The 22104-nt window shown below is 42.3% G+C and overlaps 1 protein-coding gene across 1 annotated transcript in view; it reads right to left on the bottom strand.

Moving 5' to 3' along the window:
• reln (reelin) overlaps positions 1-22104 on the bottom strand; it is a 294405-nt gene that overhangs the window by 249622 nt on the left and 22679 nt on the right. Inside the window, exon 2 of the mRNA XM_048609963.1 lies at positions 18528-18638. Within this exon, the coding sequence (XP_048465920.1) occupies positions 18528-18638 (111 nt within the window). The remainder of the gene's footprint in view (positions 1-18527; positions 18639-22104) is intronic.

The raw sequence follows: 22104 nt of genomic DNA on the forward strand, positions 1-22104 counted from the left end.
TTAAGCAGGAAGTGAACTGGACCCGCCATATGAATATTGTGGCTACAATCTCTCAACTTGCCTGGATGAATGCAGCTCCAACAACACTCTGGCAGCTGACACCATCCAGATCAAAGCAGCCTGCTTGATTGGCACTATGCCCTCCACCCTCAACATTCACTCCAGTCACCATTGACACACAGTGGCAGCAGTGTGAACTGACTCAAAGACGCATTGCAGTAACTCATCAAAGCTACTCCAACATTACTTTCCAAACCCACGACCTCTACCACCGAGAACGGAAGGACAACAGATACATGGGAGTACCATCACCTGCAAGTTCCCCTCCAAGCCACACACAATCCGGACTTGGACCATATGGCCATTTCTTCACTGTTGCTGGATCAAAAACCTTAAACTTTCCTCATATCAGCGTTTGGGTACCCCCTACACCCCAAAGGCTGCACTGGTTCAAGGAGGCAGCTTATCACCACCACCTTGCCCAGGGCATTTACGGATGAGCAATAAATGTTGGCCAAGCCAGCATAAGAACAAGTTAAGAAAAAAGACCTCTGAAGAAGGACAAGAAAAGTAACACCAACAACTACAGCAACACCAGCTGCCTCCTCCTCAGCCACATGCCCCTCGAAAATTCGAAGACAGAGATCCAACTCAAAACAGGTGAGATTCCCAATACAGGGTCTATTGAGGAACAACATTTCTATCATATCTGAGTAGCAGTGCCTCGGGAGGTTCAAGTTTCTACAACAGGTTACTGCTGACATCGGCGGCCTTCCCAGTGGGACATGTGGGCACACATTCCAATGGTCGCTAACGTGCCTGTCATTGGAAAGCCTCTCTTTTCTAGCTCTCTCCCTCTCACCAAGTTGTGTGCTGTTTTCTCCTGTATGGAGAGAAAGCAGAGAGCTGTTAGCACTCATAATTACTTGCGTGATGAGGAGGGTAGGACATAATTTGTGATGTGCAACTGTACTTCAAGAGGAAAGCAGAATGAAGGTGAGTTAGAGTGTTGTTTTCTCAGAATGGGATAGGCTATTCTTACAGCGACAGGGAATTAGTGAAACTGCAAAGTACGTTGTCCTGGGCAGTACTGTTTAGGAAAATGCTTTAAATGTCAGATCTTGGGACTTGGCACTTAATGTGTTGTGCCACTCACCCAACATGCCCTCCTGAAGTCCTGATCCTCTTGATGTACTGTCTCCTGGAATGTAGGTAGCCTGAGGCTAAACCAGTCCACTCAAAATGCACTTGCAACCTCATAGCTCTGCCATCTCTAATACCACATATTTCAATCTCCATATTCAGCTTACCTGCTATTTAAACCTTCAATGATATTATTCAAGTCACCTCTACATTTGTTATGATCTCAATTATGAGGATATTGGACAAGGTGGATATTTAGGAACATAGGAAAAGGAGCAGGCCATTCAGACAACCAAGCATCATCCAATATAAATCACAGCTGATCAAGTTCAATGCCTTTTTACCCACATTATCTCTGTATCCCTTCGTGTCATAAGTATTTAGAAATCTGTCAATCTCTGATATACTCTGACTGAACTTCTCAAGTGGAAAATCCAAAGATTCACAACTCTGAGTAAAATAACATCTCCTCAACTCAGTTCTAAGTGGCTTTCTCCTTATTTTGACTTTCTGCCCCATCATTCTAGACTCTCCAAACAGGAGGAACATCTTACTTGCATCTATCCTGTCTATCCCTTTAAGTATTTTGTCTGCTTCAATAACGTCACCTCTCATTCTTTGAGATTCTAGAAAATACAGACCCAATTTCCTCAACACAAACAGAATTTCCTGGGAAAAGTGAACTGAGCTGGCAGCATCTGTGGAAAGAAAGCAGAAACCCTTTTTCACTGGACCCAAAATGTTACCTCTGTTTCCTGGCATTCTCTCCCAGGAACAAGTCTGAAGCTTTAATACACTCCATCTATGGAAGTAGTATCCTTCCTGGGGTACAGGGACCAAACTTGCACACAGTTTTCTAGGTATGGTCCAACCATAGTTCTATACAATTAACGAAAGACTTCGCTACTCCAGTACTCAAACCCTTTTGCGATAAAGGATAACATACCATTAGGGTTCAATGTTGCCTACTGTACCTGCATGCTAGCCTTCTGTTACATAGTGATGATGTATAAAGGTTCCTAGGTGTCCTCAAGAGAGATAGTAAGAACTGCCGATGCTAGAGTCAGAGATAACACAGTGTGGAGCTGGAGGAACACAGCAGGCCAGGCAGCATCTGAAGAAGAGTCCCAACCCGAAACGTCAGCTTTCCTGCTCCTCAACATTTTCTAACCTGTTACCATTTAAGAAATACTCTTCCTCTGATCAAAATGGATAACTTCATATTTTCCAAATTGTATTCTATCTGCCATGTTCTTGCCCACTCATCAAGTCTGTCCAAATCCTCTTGAAGCTGCTTTGCATACCCCTCACAACATATTTTTCCATCTAGCTTCATGTCATCGGTGAACTGAGAAATAGTACATCCAAATCAATTTTATTTACAGCTGGGCCCCAAATACTATCCTTACAGTACCCCAATAGCCACAACCTTCTAATGTGAGAATGACACTTTTATTTCTACTGTTTTCTGCCTGTTAGCAAATCCTTAATCTGAGCCAATTCATTGCCAACTATCGCCCGTGCTTTAGTTTCGTCAAAAAACCTCCTGTGGGGACTCCTGAAAATCCAAGCACACTACATCCACCTCTTTGTAAATTCTGTTAGTTACATCCACTATTTTCCATTCACTCATTCATTGGTGGACCCTCACACACAAGGATGACTCTCTTCCTTTCTCAATGTGAGTCTATAGGTGGCTGTGCAGACCAATGCGGCTACCACAGGCTTTGTTATACTTGGGGCAGAAGGTGATTACAGGAAGGGATGCATGGGGTGTTGATGTGGCAGCATACTCCTTTTGCTGCTTTTGCCTGGTTTCTGCTTTCTTCCATCGGCAAGTCTTGAGGTGCTCAATGCCTTCCCGGATGTTCCTCTTCAATTTTGTGTGCTCTTAGGCGAGTGATTCCCAGTTGCCTGTGGGAATTCCGCATTTCACCAGTGAGATTTAGAGAGTATCAATGAAGCACTTCCTCTGCCTGCCTGCCGTTTCAAAGCTAGGTGTAGAGCACCCGCTTGGGGAGTCTCATGTCAGGCATGCAGACAATGTGCCCAGCCCATCATAGCCAATCAAGGGTCGTCAGTGCCTCGATGCTGGGGATTGTTGGCCTGGTCGAGGACACTGATGTTGGCGCGTCTTTCTTCCCAGCGGACTTGCAGGATCTGGTGCAGGCAGCATTGGTAGTACTGCTCCAGCACCTTGAGGTGTCTGCTGTGGACAGTCCATTTCTCAGAGTCTCAGTTTTCCATTCATAAACCTATGCTGGCTATGCCCATTCAGCTCACTATTACCCAAGAGTCCATTTATCACAAACCTTTCATAGATTTTCGCTCACAATGACAGGTGTCATTCACTCTTCTCCCTACTTTCTTAAACATGGGGTGATATTTGCCACATTCCAACATGCAGGAACCATTCCAGAATTTATAGAATCTTGAATGATGATCACCAATGCATACACAAGTCCCATAGCTACCTCCTTCAACACTACAGGGTGTAGAATATCACATTCTGGACTCTTAACCTTCAATCACATTAATTTCTCCAACACAATATTCTTACCAATACTCATTTCCTTTAATTCCTCATTCCAGTGTCTTTTATCTCTAATCATCCTTCGTGAAGGCAGCCAACGTAGTATCTAGTTTCTCTGCCATATCTCTGTTCCCATAATAAATTGTCTCTGCCTGTAATAGATTCACATTTGTCTTAGACATTTCTTTTTTATAGACCTATTGAAGCTTGTATAGTGATTTTTAAAAACTAGTTTAGATTAATATTCTATTTTCCCTGTTTTTTGGTCCTCCTTTGTTGTATTAAAAATACACCAAATCCTTGGGTTTAATATTGTTTTTTGCAACTTCATCAGTCTTCTCTTTTAAATTTATGCTATCCTTAACTTCCTTTGTTAGCCATGGTTGACTGTTTGTTTAAGTTTTTGCACCTTGAAGGAATGTATAACTGCAGTAAATTATGTAATAATTGAAACTATCCATTACTTATCTATCATGATACTGTTTAATGCAGTTTAATTCACCTAGCCAATTTACCCCTCATTCCCTCAATTTGTAATAATTGGTTTAATAGACCATGATGATTCAAAGAATATAATGAGGGGAAGAATGAAGGGTAAAAAGATAAATGATAGAATGCCAGGACTAAACTGAAAAACCAAAACAATTTTTCCAACACAAACTTGAATAAAACAAACATGAGAAATAATGACAAACTACGGTAGGTAGGCTGCACAGGCAGAATAATGATTCTGAACTGTATAAACTTCTACCTTAAAACTAAACCAACTGATTTACTCCAGCTTAATCTTTTTCACTGTAGCTTTTAAACAGATACTCTCAAAAGCAGTTCCTATTTATTCTGGGTCTAGCTGCTTGGATCACAATGGTAATAACTCAACAGACATGACTGCCTGTTCAAAGGGTATGCATTGCTAACAGTCACATGTCACAAACTAGCAGACACAGAGTCATTGAGATGTACAACATGGAAACAGATCCTTCAGTCCAACTTGTCTATGCCAACCCAATATCCTAAATAAATCTAGTCCCAATTGCCAGCATTTGTCCCATGTCCCTCTAAACCCTTCCTATTCATATACCCATCCAGATGTTTTTTTAAAATGTCGTAATTGTACCAGCATCCACCACTTCCTCTGGCATTGCAAACACTCATTGGCATCCATTCCATTGCTGGACTTTTCCTCATTACAGAGCTAATCATCACTACACAATTCCCCACTGCTCACTCTTCCTCCCTCTCTAAACATACCAACTGAAGTTTTTTGGTGAAACTCAGTATACAGATTTTGGCAGCCTGTAGGTTCAGCCTTCCTTCGCTTAATGACTTTTAAAAACCAAAAACAATTTTGGACTAGACTGCAGCTCAATCTTTAAGCATCTATCTTCATAGCAACCTCAATGCTTTCTTACTTCTAAATACTTCCTAGCTGGGTCAAAGGTTCAAACCTGGTTTTTGGAAGTATACAGTCATACTAAGACAATGAAAGTAAACAACTTACAGTTCACTTTAAACCAAAACTAAAGATCTACATTTTAATCCTAATATAACTCAAAAAGGAGGTGTAATAACTTGATTATTCCAATGCACTTCTAGCTGATCTCCCATTTCACACACTATACTCAAGTTCATCCAAAGCTCTTCTGCCCGGGTGCTAGTGCTTAGCAAGATCTGTACCCCTATGACTCTTGTATGTGCTGACTTATATTTGTTCTGGTCAATCAATATCTTGATTCTAAAATTCTCATCTCTGTTTTCAAATCTCTCTATGGCCTTACCCCTTCTCATTTTTGTAATATACTCCAATGTTACAACCCTCCAACATACCAACGTTTCTGTAATGCTGGCTTTGCATCCATTCCCAATCATAATTTCTCAACTATTGATGACTGTGTCTTCAGTAGCCTAGGCCCAGAGTTCTGGACCTACACTTTGTCATCTTGCTATCTTATTTGCCTTGTTTAAACCACTTTCAAAACCTTCCTCTTTGACCAAGTTTTTTTTGATCTGACTGAATCTCATGTAGCTCACTATCATGTCTTATTTTCTAATGTTCCCGTAAAATTATGTCACGGGCACTGGCTTAACCACATGGACAAACACAAAGTGAAGGAGCACAGGTCCATAACATGTGATGAAAGTTTTGTGAAGTTATCTCAATAACTCCTCCCAATTGACCTGTCCCTCAATTTACTGTCCTGAGCTCTACTTATTATGAAACAGGAATACATAAAACAGGAATAACTATTTCTTACTAATAAAAAGTACTTTATAAAATTCTAGGAATGGCAATGATACAAGCTCTTAAAACCACTAACTACCCAAACTATTAGCCCAAAATCGGCCTTTTGTCCACAAGCTGGCACTGAAACCTGACACACAAGATAAAAGATTAGTCGTGGACGTTAGATATTAGTTTAAAGATAGAAAGTAAGAAAGGTGGTAAGCCAACGTGGCTGCACTCAGAGTATCTGAATCTCAGGCAAGCAGTTCTGACCTCAATGTGTAAACCCCTCTGAGAAGCTCTATGAGTGTGGTGAGGAAAGAGCTGAAACCTTTAATAGGGTTACTGAATTGGGTTGGTTTCTTGTTCTGGGCAATCTCCTCATGGTAACCTACCAACCGGACACTTATTATATGGCTCCTCACTGAAAAAGGTCTTCCAGTTGACTTTTACTGCTCCAGTCAGTTACCTGCTCTTTGCTTCAAGCAGTGTCCCTGTGATTCCCTACCCGTTGGATACTCTTGGCATGTCTCTTCTCCAATCCCTTCTTGGGCCTCACTGCTCAAACTCTAGCCATAGACTCCTCAGATAGGGCTACAGGGTTTGGCTTTTCAACTCCAGCCCCTCATTTCTCCCTCAAGATTGTAACTTTTCTGACTAGTCGTTTTTGTACTTGTTGTGACGTCCGAGGGTTAAACCCCTCTTAGTTTTGCTTAGCTTTCTGCAGCATGGAGGTGACTGTTCGGTAGACATTCCAAATTCATACAGATTCCTATTGTCTCCAAAGTTGATCCCCAGCACTAAAGGGGATGCTGACTGAATCATGAACCTTATACACTATCCCACTCCTTTCTGATAATTGTTTCTTTAAAAAAAATGTTAGAAGCAAGTTATAGAAGGAAAAGTTAGAAAGAACAAATAGGTTTATAACAAGCACCCTACAACTTGTAGTTATGTTAAAGGTGTTAGGAACATAGGAAATGCAAGTTCCTTGAGCCGCCTCCGCTATTCAACTGGATCACAGGTGATCTTCTACCTAAATAGATTTTTCTGCACTAGCCCCTAATCCCTTGATGCTTTTAATATGTAGAAATTTATCAGTACTTCAGTTAAATATGCTTAATTACTGAGGCTCCACCACTCCAGGGAAGAGAATTATAAAGATTCACTTCCCTCTGAATGAAGAAGTTCCTCCTAATCTCAGTCCTAAATGCCTATCCTTATATTCTCAGATTATGTCCCCTGGTCCTAGGCTCCCTACATAAAGAAACATCCTGCCTGCATCAGCCCTGTTTGAATGAAATTACCCACATTCTTCTGAACTTGAGAGAACGTGAACACAAGGTAGGAATAGACTGTTCAACTCAGCAAGCCTGCTCAGCCAGTTAATAAGATGATAGCTGATCTGATTGTAACCTCAAATTCACATTCCTACCTACCCGAGAACCTTTCATCACTTCCCCCCAACCTTGCTTAACAGGGATTTATCTACCTCTGTTTTAAAAATTTTCAAAGACTCTACTTTCTTCATCTTTTCAAGAATGGCCGAGCTCCTTAATTTCTCCTTGTGGGACTATCCTACCATAAAAGAAGCAGTATGACACATGTTTTAACACAGTGTGAAGCTGGAGGAGCACAGAATGGTCTGAAGAAGGGTTCAGACCTGAAACGTCAACTTTCCTGCTCGTCTAACACTGCCTGGCCTGCTGTGTTCCTCCAGCTCCACACTGTGTTATCTCTGACTCCAGTATCGGTAGTTCTTACTATCTCTCATGGTGTATGTTTTGTTGCTCTTCCCCAATAGCAAGGTACACAAATACAAGCGATTTTTTGCTGTTGGAGGAATTACTCATCTATTGTTGATTTCTTTGGTCACTTACACTCACTTCTGCCTTTGGAGAGACTGTATCCTTCATCCCTTCACCATTTGGGTTCCAAACCTGCTCCTTACATCATGGAATAAAGGCAAAACACTGAGGGATGCTAGAACTCAAATAAAAACAGGAAGTGCTGGAGAAAGTCAGCATGTCTGGCAGCATCGGTAGAGAGAGAAGCAGAGTTAGCATCGAGTCCAGGATGACCATTGTTTGGAACCATTCCAAATAAGTGTCATACTGAACTTGAAATATTAACTCTTTCTCTCTCTGCCGATGCTGCCAGACTTGCTGACTTTCTCCAGCACTTCCTGTTTTTATTTGAGTTGTTTCACCGCTGACGTGAAATCCAGTCCAACATCTTTTGATTTAATTTGTCAGCAAAAGAGGTGGAATTCTTTGGACTTAACCCCAGTTGTAAGGTCTGGCAGCATCTGTGGAGAGAGAAACAGAGTTAACATTGAGTCCAGGATGACCATTGTTTGGAACCATTCCAAATAAGTGTCATACTGAACTTAAAATATTAACTCTGTTTCTCTCTCCATAGATGCTGCCAGACCTTACAACTGGGGTTAAGTCCAAAGAATTCCACCTCTTATGCTGACAAATTAAATCAAAAGATGTTGGACTGGATTTCACGTCAGCGGTGAAGCAACAAGGCTTGCTGCTAGTCTCAAGAAAAGATCTAGTGATTTCTGAGGTGTGGATATCCTCTTAAAGTCAGTTCAAAGCTAGCATGATGTCAAGGGGATCTCCAGGCATGCAGCAACAGTGAAGTCATTAGGCAGCTAATCACATTGAAGTACTCTAGAGAAAGCAAATTAGGAGGTTAAAAAACATTGATTATCCTTCACTTTGAATTCAATTTCATTGAGAATAAAATAAAAAAGATGGCAGTAAGGTAGAAACTGAAATATCAAAATGTTATCAAAATGTTATCAAAATGAAGAAATTTGAAATTCCACAAGTACAAAATTAGTTTTCCAAGGTGAGAGACTTGTTCAATAGTAATCGTAACTCAACACTGTCTAAAGTCCAGTTACTCCTTATTCAACAATGTGTAACTTTTCCAAAGGTTTTTCCAAAATAAAGGACAAAGGGCAAGTTCTTTTCAGTTCTATGACTTAAAATTGATGCAGTCTGGATAGCAAGGAATTGTTGAATCACTGACAGCAACTTCTGGATTCAGTGGTTAATTGTGCATGTATGGACTCCAGATGTTACCATCAGTTTCAGAGGGATAATGATGTTGAATGCTGACAGTTTTGCCATCATAACTGCAAAATCTAGCCACTGAAAATGTGTTCATGTTTTGAAAAGATAAAAATGAAACCAAAAAAACCCAATACTATTGATAAGTAGGACTCAATTATTAAGTTTTCAAGTGTTAAATACCATGTTAATTTCAATATTTGACTCTGGCACCTGCAAAAATTATTTTATCACTGACTAAGCTGTTAATAGTAAATAATTAATTAAAATTGAGAATGTGTGGACCTAGTGAGAAATACTTTTAAGAGGAGAATTCTCAAGAAGAAAATGTGTTCTATTTACATATTTTGGTGTAAAATTTCAAGCTATGTTTTAAAGTGACAATACTGCATGTATTAACATTATCAATCTGCACGTGCAACAATATCATCCATCTTTACAAATATTTTCAACACAAATCAAAAACCCAAAGAAACAATAAAGGATGGAGTTAAATAGGGAAGACATATCTGTAGGTAAGATCAACTGTGCCAAAACTCTTTAAACTGGGTTTTAAAACCTTCTACTCTCATTTTTAATTTCTGATTTCAGGGAAAAGTTGCATCAGAACCGAATCAAGTCGGTTTATTTTGTGGTAGACTACAGGAATAAAACATTCAAAGATGCTATGCATCAACAGCAGCTAATACACAATATACAGTAATAGAGTCATAGAGATGTACAACATGGAAACAGACCCTTTAGTCCAACTCATCCATACCAACCAGATAGCCTAAATTAATCTAGTCCCATTTGCCAACATTTGGCCCATATCCTTCTAAACCCTTCCTATACATATACCCACCCAGATGCTTTTTAAATATTGTAATAATTGTGCCAACCTCCACCAATCCTCTGGTAGCTCATTCCATACATGCACCACCCTCTGTGTGAAAAAAAATTGTTCCTTGAGTCTCTTTTTCCTCTCACCTTAAACCTATGCCCTGTAGTTCTGGACTCCCTACCTGGGAAAAAGACCTTGGCTATTCATCCTATCTATACCCCTTATGATTTTAAAAACATCTATGAGGTCACCCCCATCCTCCAAAGCTCCGGGAAAAGTAGGAACAAAAACAATGTTGCTGGAAAAGCTCAGCAGGTCTGGCAGCATTTGTGAAGGAAAAACAGAGTTAACGTTTCGGCTCTGGTGACCCTTCCTCAGACTGAGGGAAATAGCACCAGCCTATTCAACCTCTCCCTGTAGCTCAAGCCCTCCAACCCTGGCAACATCCTTTGTAAATCTTATCTGAACCCTTTCAAGTTTCACAACATCCTTTCTATAGCAGGGAGACCAGAATTGAATGCCGTATTCCAAAACTGGCCTAACCAATGTCCTGTACAGCTGCAACATGGCCTCCCAAATCCTATATTCAATGCAGTGACCAATAAAGGTAAGCATACCAAACACCTTCTTCACTATCCTGTTTACCTGTGAGTCCACTTTCAAGGAACTATGAACTTGCACTCCAAGGTCTCTTTGTTCAGCAACACTCCCCAGGACCTTATCATTAAGTTCTGTCCTCATTTGACTTCCCAAAATGCAGCACCTAACATTTACCTAAATTAAACTCCATCTGCCAGTCCTCAGCCCATTGATCCATCTGATCAAGGTCCCGCTGAACTTAGAGGTAACTTTCTTCTCTGTCCACTACACGACAAGTTTTAATACCATCTGCAAACTTACTAACCATTCCTCCTGTGTTCATACCTAAATCATTTCTATAAATGGTGTAGACCACACATAGTATCCAGACTCGCTTCACACATATCTGTAGATGTCCAACTTTAATTTTATCAATTATGGATTTGCTTAGCCCTAACTTTCAAATCTATCCCGCTGCAATTTATCATTGACACTATATACAATTGATTACATTTCATTAATTTCTACAATGTTCTTATTTAGAATGTATAATTTGGAATTATTTGAATGAAATAGATATTGTTTATTTTTCACTGAAGAATGGCTATTAATCCTAAAAGGAGTTTCATACTTTCAAAGATGTAATTTCTAATCCCCAGCAACATTTCCCCTGCTTTTGTTCTGGACATTGCTGGTTGTTTGTCAGTATAAAGGAACGATGTGCTGTATTTACTGACAGTGAATACTAATGATCAATTTAAGTAAACAGGGCAATGGTATATTTCAGTCACATAGAGGAAAGCAAGCTGAGTTCGAAGATATGTAATAATTTGTGGTGGACTTTGAATAATTAATGAATTTTGAACAATACAGGAATAATTATATTCATATCCATGTACTTAGTTGTTGCTTCTGGCTAAATCAGTTCTGTCTTCTCAAATCCAGCATGGAACATAGGGAGGTTGCTTTATCACCATTGTATATACAAGGTAATGTTCTTGCTGGAATAAAGTGCATGTCAGCACTACTTGTATAAACAAGTAAATTAACTGCATACATATGCAGACTTATTTGCATTATCTTGCAAATATCCCAGGCAATTCTGCATACACTCAATTCTGAATTTGTCACTTCTGCAAAAAGCTTCAGGTGTTTGTTCTTCCCCAGTGCACTCCAATATTCAACCAAGTACAACAATACTTTTTATTAACACTATGCTGTAACTTATTATTACTGTACTTTTAGTTAGATTACACTTCTGTGATGCACCTTGGGATATTCTTCTACATTAAACGAGCTAAATAAATGCAAATTGTTGTTGGCATATACAACTAAATTAACAAAACCAGTTTGAAGTACACAAAACAACATAGTACCTTCCCTTATAATGACAAGCAGATACCTCTATGTCATGTCAAAGATAATTGCAGATAATGCAGGAATCTCCAAACAAAAATGCTGGCAGCTCAAGTGAGTGGAGTTTGAAAGTTAAATGTTATGGATTAAACTGTGGAAGGATCAATTTTGCTGTATATAATGCCCTTTTGTGTGTTTTGATTTCCAAGATTTAGGAACTCCAGGGAATCAAATGGGCAATGTGCATATTGACACAGTCCAGATGTTACTGTTTCCTAAGCTTACCAAACACATTTTTAAAAAAAATCAAATCACTAATAATAAAACTAAATTGCAGACATTTTTCAGCTGATCAACACAGGCCTTCTCCAGAGATTTAGACAAATCACTTGGTTGGGATATTTTTACATTTTTTTTTAAATAGAAGTTACAGATTCATTTAATCTGTCATTTCTGCACTGTGGTGTTAGTAACATCAAACAAATGTTCGAATTGAACTTTGAGCCAGGGCTAATATTAGTTGTGAATGCCTGTGGTTTTACTGGAATCAACAATCACAGTTCAGTACAGGTATTTGGATAGCCAAATAAACATCTTTGAAGTACATATTTTAATTAAAAGGAGGCTGTTAGCTATGATTGATTTTAGTACAGGAATAAATTGAGGCTCCCTAGTGCATTTACCCAAAGACCGATCGGAATGTACAGTTAGCATATAATTACTGAAATCCTAAATCACACAACTAAATTCAATCATCTACAAAATGGGGTAGATTTTTTTCAAACAGAGTATTCATACCATTGCTCCCCTGAAGAGTCTGACAATACCCAATACAAAAAGCAGATTGAGTGCTCGGATTTTTCATAGGTCACAGATTAAAGAACCAGGCTAATTATGATGCTTTCATGCACTGCAGGAATAGTAAACCTGCATCATTGTTGTAGCACATAGAGAGATTACATGCTAAATCACTTCAAGTGTCACACTTGCATGGTCTGTAAAGCTAATTTTTTAAATGAACCAACTATCTTACTTTCAAAGAAGTTACATGACTAGCTGTCTTCATGTATTTATTCACAGCTGCCCTAGCCCATGGCTAGTAACATCTAGCTGAGAGAATGAGGCTCGCAGCATGAGAGTTAAGCTCCCTGCGGCAAGGTGTTTTCAAACATATTAACTATGAAAATGAGGAACTATAAGCAAACGATCACTGGCTTTCAGACGGAGATTGCAGGCAGCCTGTATTTCCTCCTTGCAATTTTTCTTTTGCCTTGGTCCTCCCAGTGGCCCCAAGCAGTAATCAACAACAAATCTAATTTTCTATTTCAAGGATCTATGCATTTAATAGATTTTCTTTGTATCATGATTGGAATTGTTGCCCTTCCCTCTTCCACCCCCATATAGCCTGCTACATTAAGATTTAAACTCTAACTCAGCCCTCCTGAACAATGTAATGGCTTTCAGTAGGCATGTATCTTAGAGACACCTTTCGTCACTAGAATAACAGGAAAAAAAATTAATTTTTCTCGTCATTATTTGGGATGGTAGCATGATGTAGCAGACAGAACAAGAATTCTGATTTAAATACTTTTGAAGCAAGCAACAACATATTAAGATAAGCACTAGAACGGACTTAAGTTATTGCGCCCTTGTTATTTGACAATGAAAAAGACAAATCAAAATTTCACTCAGCTATTATGCACAGATTAAATAGCTTAATCTTTCCAAAGGGAAGGTTTTGTTTAACTTTTCCACTTTCCCTTTTGTAGTCTCTCAACACAGTACATCATCTTGGATAGATAAAGCACATGCAAAAACAGGTCAGAGTGATTCGCCCTTCAACATAACTTCTTTCAACAATACCCACCAACACCATCCCCTCCTTTGATACTCATGCCCACAGTTAGAAGTGCGACAATTCCCCTGCCCTCCCCTCCTCACAACATATGCAAGTACACAGTTAGAAGTGGGGCAATGCGGATGTAGATAGTTTAACAAACATGGTCATCGTCTCTGGTTGGTTAATATTTGAAAAGCTAGAATCACGTTCTGCAGATGCTGGAATCTAAGGTAGACAAATAGAAGGCTTGAACAACATAGCAGCCAGGCAGCATTTGGAGGAAAGGAGCAATGTTTCGGGTATTACCCTTCTTCAGGACTGGATATGGGGGTAGGTGGAGCTGCAGATAAAGAGAGGAACGGGAGGGGTGGAAGCAGAAAGGTGGTGATAGGTGGACCCTGGTAGTAGGTAGAACCTGGCTGGATGATGGGAGGGATGAATCCAGTTGGTGGCTGGAAGGGAGGGTCAGTAGGTGGAATGGAAGGGAAGAGGTGGGGCTGGAAGGGGAGCCGGGGCATGTGTGGGAAGGTTATTTGAAATTGGAGACTCAACGTTGAGTTCTTCAGACTGTAGGGTGCCCAGGTGGAAGATAAGGTGTTGCTCTTCAAATTTTTGTTGCGAGTCGCTGCGATACTGGAGGAGGCCGATGACGGACATGTTGGTGGGGGAGTGGGACAGGAAGTTGAAATGGGAGGTTACGCTCGCCATTACAGGCCAGGCGAAGCAGTTCAGCGAAACGGTCACCTAGTCTACGTTTGGTCACACCGACGTAGAGAAGACCACATCGAGAGTACCGGATGCAATGGACTAAGTTGCAGGAGATGCAGGTGAAGCTCTGTCTCACTTGGAAGGGCTGTTTACGGCCCTGAATGGAGGTGAGGGAGGTGGTGTGTGGGCAGGTGTTGCATCTTTAACGGTTACAGGGGAAGGTACCGGGTGGGTTGGAGTGGATGGTGGGGAGTGTGAAGCAAACGAAGGAGTGGTGAAGGAAATGGTTCTTGTGGAAGGCAGAGAGGAGTGGGGAGTGGAAGATGTAACGGGTAGCGGGGTCTAATTGGATTTGGCGGAAGTGTTTGAGAATGATATGTTGGATGCGGAGGCTGGTGCGGAAAGTGAGGTCAAGAGAGACCCAATCTTTATTCTGTTTGTGGGGGGTTGCTGGTTAAGAGCTGTGGAGCAGGGAATGGAGGAGGCATGGTGGAGGGCTGTCTGGATGACGGGGGGTAAAGGGGGAGGGGGGTTGGGAAGAGCGTTGCTTGAATAAGGCAGACATCTGGGAAGCTTGGCAGTGGAATGTCTCCTTGTCAGAGCAGATGCAATGGGGAGGGAGGAATTGGGAAAACGGGACGGAGTTTTTGCAGAATACAGGGTGGAGGAGGTGTAGTCTCGGTAGCTATGGGAGTCTGTGGGTTTATAGTAAATGTCGGTCTGTAAATTGTTGCCAGAAATGGAAACGGAGAAGTCAAGAAAGGGGATGGAGGTGTCTGAGATAGAGCAAGTGAAATTCGAGGGCAGGGTGGAAGTTGTTTGGGAAGTCAATGAACTGCTCCAGTTCAGCCTGGGTGCAGGATGCAGCACCGATGCAACGGCGGAAGAGTTGGGGAACAGTGCTGGTGTACATACCCTACAAACAGGCAGGCATAGCTGGGGTCCATGCCACCTGCAACTCCTCCAACCTAGTCTATTGCATCCGGTGATCCCAATGTGGTCTTCTCTACATCAGCGAGACCAAATGTAGACTAGGTGACCATTTCGGTTAACATCTTCGCCTGGCTAGTAACGTCCAACCTGTCCTCTCGGTCACCACCCATTTCAACTCCCCGTCCCACTCCCCCACCAACAGGTCCGACCTCAGCTTCCTCGAGTGTCACAGCAACTCACAACGCAAATTTGAAGAACAATACCTTATCTTCTGTCTGGTCACCCTACAGCCCGAAGTACTCAATATTGACTTCTCCAATTTCAAATAACGTTCCCACCCCCATGCCCCGCCTCCCCATCCAGCCCCACCTCCTCCCTTCCATTCCACCAACCGGATTCAGCGCCCCCATCGACCAACCAGGTCGTACCTACTACCAGGGTCCACCTATCACCACCATTATACCTCCACTCCTCCATGCCCCTCTCTATCTGCAGCTTCCCCTACCCCCAAATCCAGTCCTAAAGAAGGGTATTACCTGAAATGTTGACTTGCCTCTTTCCTCCAAATGCTGCTCCAGCCTCCTGTTTGTCTATCTAGAATCAAGTTCTGTTGTTTATATCAGCTAAGTCTGGTGAGACTCTCCAATGAAAGAACTCAGGGCAATTTGTTGAGGTTGGTTGGCTCGCCGAGCTGGTTTGTTGTTCCGCAGACATTTCGTAACCGTGCTTGGTAACATCCTCAGTTCAGCCTCTGTTGAAGCGTCGGTGTGTTTTCCCGCCTGGTTTTTAAAATTTGGGGTCCGTTGCGATGGATTGCCTCACTTCCAGGTTTCCTACAGGGACGCCAACAAAACGGAATGGCTAGCTACACTGGAAGCCACACTCAAGACCAACAATATCAACGAAGAAACACGACAAACTATAAGACAGACAGTAGTCCCAACACTAACTAGAAAGAGGGAACTCAACACATGGGAAAGACAAGCCCTGGACAGATTAAAGAAGAACAAGAACATCACTATACTACCTGCAGACAAAGGGCGCATGACAGTGTCAATGAATAAAAAGGACTACATCTCCAAAGCACAAGCACTGCTCGCCAACGAGAACACATACCGACCAGTACAAACTGACCCGACACCACAACTAGGTAACAAAATCCTATACACGTTACAAAGACTCAAACAAACAGGACAGATCAACAAAACAGACTTCTTAAGAATGAAACCCGAAGGAACTAACACACCCCGATTCTACGGCCTCCCTAAAGTGCACAAGCCGGAAGTCCCCCTCAGACCCATAGTCTCCCTACCAGGCACTCCATCACACAGATTAGCCAGGGAACTACAAAGAAGACTCAAGCACCTAGTCAACAAATCACCCCACTCCATCCACTCAGCCCAAGAATTCCTCAACTTCATCAAAGGCATAAAGATAGAGGATGAAGAGACCATGATATCGTTTGATGTCACCGCCCTATTCACATCAATCGACATACCACTAGCAAGGGAAACAATGACAACACTACTTGAACAGAACACAACCCCAGTGAAACCATCTCCAAGGACAACATGCTTAAACTACTGGACCTATGCCTGACCACCCACTTCACCTTCAACGGCCAAACATACGAGCAAATCAACGGGACACCCATGGGATCACCTATCTCCGGACTCATAGCAGAAGCAGTGATGCAAAGACCGGAAAGGACGGCCCTTCCGCAAATCCAACCTAAACTATGGATACGCTACGTAGACGACACCTTTGTCATCATTAAATGGACCAAATTAGAAGAGACACACAAACTCATAAACAACACCCTCACCAGAATAAAATTCACCCGAGAGGAGGAGAACGACAAACAACTCCCATTCCTGGACGTCGTGGTACAGCGCAAGACAAATGGGGAACTGCAAATGAAAGTACACCGAAAAGCCACACATGCAGACCAGGTATTGAACTTCAATAGTAACCACCCCAGCACACAAAAACGAAGCTGCGTGCGAACACTATTTAAAAGGGCAACAACACACTGCAGCAACATGGAACTACGCCAAGAGGAAGAGGAATACCTCTTCTAAGTATTCAAGGATAATGGATATCCAAAGAACTGGGTCAGGAGATGCCTAGAGGAACAGCATCAGAAAGATTCTACACGCCCTGACACACTTATCACACTACCCTACATCAGGAACACGTCAGAACTCACCACAAGACTTCGACGACCGCTGGGCATCAGAGTGGCACACAAGCCCACATCAACCCTACGACAAGTGCTCACCCGAACTAAAGACCCACTCCCCGCCATGGACAGGACCAATGTCATCTACAAGATCCCCTGCAGAGACTGCGAGAAACACTACATCGGACAAACAGGAAGGAAACTAACAACAAGAGTACATGAACACCAACTGGCTACAAAAAGACACGATCAATACTCACTCATCTCAATCCACATGGGCAAGGTGAACCACGACTTCCACTGGGACAACACCAAGATCCTGGGACAAGCTAGGCAGAAACAAGCACGAGAATTCCTGGAAGCATGCCACTCCACGAAGCATGCTATTAATAAACACATTGAACTCGACCCCATATACATTCCACTACAGAGGAAACCCGGAAGTGAGGCAATCCATCGTAATGGACCCCAGAGTTTAAAAACCAGGCAGGAAAACACACCAACGCTTCATCAGAGGCTGCACTGGGGATGTTACCAAGCACGGTAACGAAACGTCTGCGGAACAACAAACCAGCTCGGCGAGCCAACCAACCTCAACACCCACAACCCGAGCTACAGATCTACTCCAAAACCTTAGAGAACTCAGGGTAAGATAACAGATGTAATGTTGCCTTCAAACGAACATTCCAATTTTGATATTGTAACTACTGACCAGCATTGAGAACTAAGTGAAATTACTGGCTTACATGAACTAGTCTACCTATAGTGTACATTGTGTCATACGTTCAGTATCCCTAATATTAAAATAAGTATTCAGCAAAGAACTTGCCATTGTGCATTAGGGTTGTTCTCATGGCCTAAGGAAATGTTCTTTAGTAAAGCAGTCTGTTCTTTATAATAGCTTAGTGTTCCTTTCTGTGTGTCAACTATCAATTTCTCCCTCATGCTTTAGAGTTTAATTTTCTTGGGAAAGAATCATGTTAGATTATAAAGACAGCTATAGGAGATAAGCCATTTTCCAGTACTCAGTATCTATTTCTTTGAATTTCCTCAATTGTTCATAAAAGTTTCATTTTGATGCATGATTTAAAATAATTGAAGTTTAGGTGATGAGACTTACCAAGGCCAAATGAGCCAGGTCCACTGACACTATGTGGGGTTTGGATGCTTGTTGATGTATAGAGACCTGTGACCAGTAAGCCATCAAAGTATGTGCTCGTGGAAATAGTCACTGAAATACATAAAAAGGTACATTTCATCCACTGATGATTGGGAAATCAGAGAAGACATGTATAGTACAATCAACAGGAGTGTATTTTGAGATGTATTAGGCATACACTGGACACAATCATTATTGAATATAACAATTGCTTGTGCGCTCAAATTAACAAGATGACAAGACATATTATTATGGATTGTAACGTTATCTCTCAATCACCCTCTGAGTTGCCCCATTGTTACTAGGTTAGCAAGACAGCCATCAGTGACAGTAACCATGCCATCCTTCAGCACATACATACTACAAAGATACACGCAAAAGCTAAGTTACTACAGCTTTACACGGTTAATGTGAACTTTCATTTCAACAAAATTTACAACTGAAATCCTTCAATTGCATTATGGAAAATTTAGCTGAAATTAAGATTTAAATGTTTATCGCTACAATTGCTATGAAGAATACTCTAAAATCCGCATTAAAGTGACCACTGGTAATACCCAATTAGATAGATTAAAATGGCACTCGTTTTAGCAACTGGAGCATTTTCATGGTTCCATTCACAGTTGTTTTCCTGTTTTAGTTTATGTGCACTTCGCCCTGCTTTTACCAACCCCTTTCATTGACTTTAGCAATAAATTTTTAAAATGATTTGTTTTTCAGTTCTAAATAAAGATGAGAATTTGAATTGTCAGTCTTTCTTCATAAACAATAATGGATCTGTTCAGCATTTCATAGTATCATTGAATCCCTTCAATGTGGAAGCAGGCCATTCAGCCCAACAAGTCCACACCGACCCCCTGAAGAGCACCCCACCCAGGCCCACTGTCCTACCCTATCCCTGTAATCCTGCATTTCCCATGGCGAATACACCTACCCTGCCCATCCTTGGATACTACGGGGCATTTTGGCATGACCAATTCACTTAAGCTGCACATCTTTGGATTGCGGGAGGAAACAGGAGCACCCTGAGGAAACCCATACAGACATGAGGAGAATGTGCAAACTCCACACAGACAGACAGTCACCCGAGGTACTTCTTGCCTTTTACTGTTTTCGTTTCAAAATCTCAGCATTTTCAAGTATTTTTTAAAACGCATGAGCAGATGTTTACACTATGGGTTTCTGCATTTGGGAGGTTCAGCAAACATAGTGATAAACTTAGTAAAGAGTGCATGGATGAACCATGGAACTCATGGGACAGGTCTAAACAATGAAGGAGAAAGGTCCTTCTGTAGATTTTTTAATCACACAATTTTTCACAGACAATGCATCTATATTTATATTCTTTCATGCCCTCATTCATGCCTATGACTAACCCATCCCCAATCTTACTTGGCTGTGACTCCAGCCTCATGTACAACTCCCATATTTTCATTACATTGGAGGTTTGCTTTAAATAATTCCTTGTCTAAACACTTAGAGACCCAATATCTTACAACCATCACCTCTTGCCAAACTAGAATGTTTGCCCTCCCATCTCCCCAGCAACTCAAATCTTTCATGATCATATTTAAACCTCTTCATTGTTCATTCCTTCATAACTCTGCAGCCTTATCTAGCCCATGATCTCTACTAACATTAAAAACCAACCACCTTCCACCTCAACCTTAAGTTTACCTGGACCATCTCTAATACCTTTCTCCCCTTCCTGGACCTCTCTGTCTCCATATCGGGCAACCACCTAGAAACCGATATTCATTTCAAGCCCACTGACTCCCACAGCTACCTAGAATACTCCTCCTCCCACCCACCTTCCTGCAAAAATGCTATCCCCTGTTCCCAATTCCTTCGCCTCCGCCTCATCTGCTCCCAGGATGAGGCATTCCACTCCCGTACATCTCGGTTGTCCTCGTTTTTCAAGGACTGTAACTTCCCCCCCTCAGTGGTCGAGAACGCCCTCAACCGTGTCTCCCACATCTCCTGCAACTCATCCCTCACACCCCGTCCACGCAATAAGAACCAAAAAAGAATCCCCCTCGTCCTCACGTACCACCCCACCAACCTCCGGATCCAACGCATCATCCTATGACATTTCCACCATCTGCAATCCGACCCCACTACCAAAGACATCTTTCCCTCCCCACCCTTAACTGCTTTCCGGAGGGACCACTCTCTCCGTGACTGCCTTGTCCGCTCCACACTCCCCTCCAGCCCCACCACACCCGGCACTTTTCCCTGCAACCGCAGGAAGTGCTACACCTGCCCCCATACCTCCTCCCTCACCCCCATCCCAGGCCCCAAGAAGACTTTCCACATCAAGTAGATGTTCACCTGCACATCTGCCAATGTAGTATACTGCATTCGCTGTACCCGGTGTGGCTTCCTCTACATCGGGGAAACCAAGCGGAGTCTCGGGGACCGCTTTGCAGAACACCTACGCTTGGTTCACAATAAACAACTGCACCGCCCAGTCGCGAACCATTTCAACTCCCCCTCCCATTCCTCAGACGACATGTCCATCCTGGGCCTCCTGCAGTGCCACAACGATGCCACCCGAAGGTTGCAGGAACAGCAACTCATATTCCGCTTGGGAACCCTGCAGCCCAATGGTATCAATGTGGATTTCACAAGTTTCAAAACCTCCCCTCCCCCACCGCATCCCAAAACCAGTCCAGCTCGTCCCCGCCTCCCTAACCTGTCCTTCCTCCCACCTATCCCCTCCTCCCGCCTCAAGCCGCACCCCCATCTCCTACCGACTAACCTCATCCCGCCCCCTTGACCTGTCCATCCTCCCTGGACTGACCTATCCCCTCCCTAACTCCCCACCTACACTCACCTTTACTGGCTCCATCCCCGCCTCTTCGACCTGTTTGTTTCCTCTCCACCTATCTTCTCCTCTATCCATCTTCTATCCGCCTCCCACTCTCTCCCTATTTATTTCAGAACCCCCTTCCCTTCCCCCTTTTTTGATGAAGGGTCAAGGCCCGAAACGTCAGCCTTTCTGCTCCTATGATGCTGCTTGGCCTGCTGGGTTCATCCAGCCCTGCACCTTGTTGACTCAGCTCCATATTAATTTGACCGCTTTGCATGCCTCATGTCCCTTCGGCTGTAATCTTAAAAGCCTTAGGATGTCCAAGCATCATAGTCTGGAGAATCTTCAGTCAACCCCTCCAGTATGCTGGCCTCCTTAAAACCTCGTTCTTTGGCAAGCTTTTCCTTAGTCTTCCTTTCTTTGATGCCTATTTTTTGACTGTGCCCACGTTAAGTGCTCTGAGATGTCACCTTATATTTAAGATGCCACATAAAAATTGTCATTTGGTCTAATTGGGAAAGGCAGGCTATATGTTTCAAGGTTTATTTGGATGAGAGCTGGCAGACCAAAAGCTATACAGGTATTTTCCAATTAGAAACGTCACAATAAGATTCAAATGCAAAAAAAAAAAAAAATTCCACCAATACAAATAAAGAAAATCAAAGGACAGCCTGGTCAGACTAAACTCGAAAGGAAAAAGACCAAATGCTGAAACCTGTTGCAAGT

This window comes from Rhincodon typus, chromosome 22, assembly GCF_021869965.1.
Source record: "Rhincodon typus isolate 14 chromosome 22, sRhiTyp1.1, whole genome shotgun sequence".
Taxonomy (NCBI): domain Eukaryota; kingdom Metazoa; phylum Chordata; class Chondrichthyes; order Orectolobiformes; family Rhincodontidae; genus Rhincodon; species Rhincodon typus.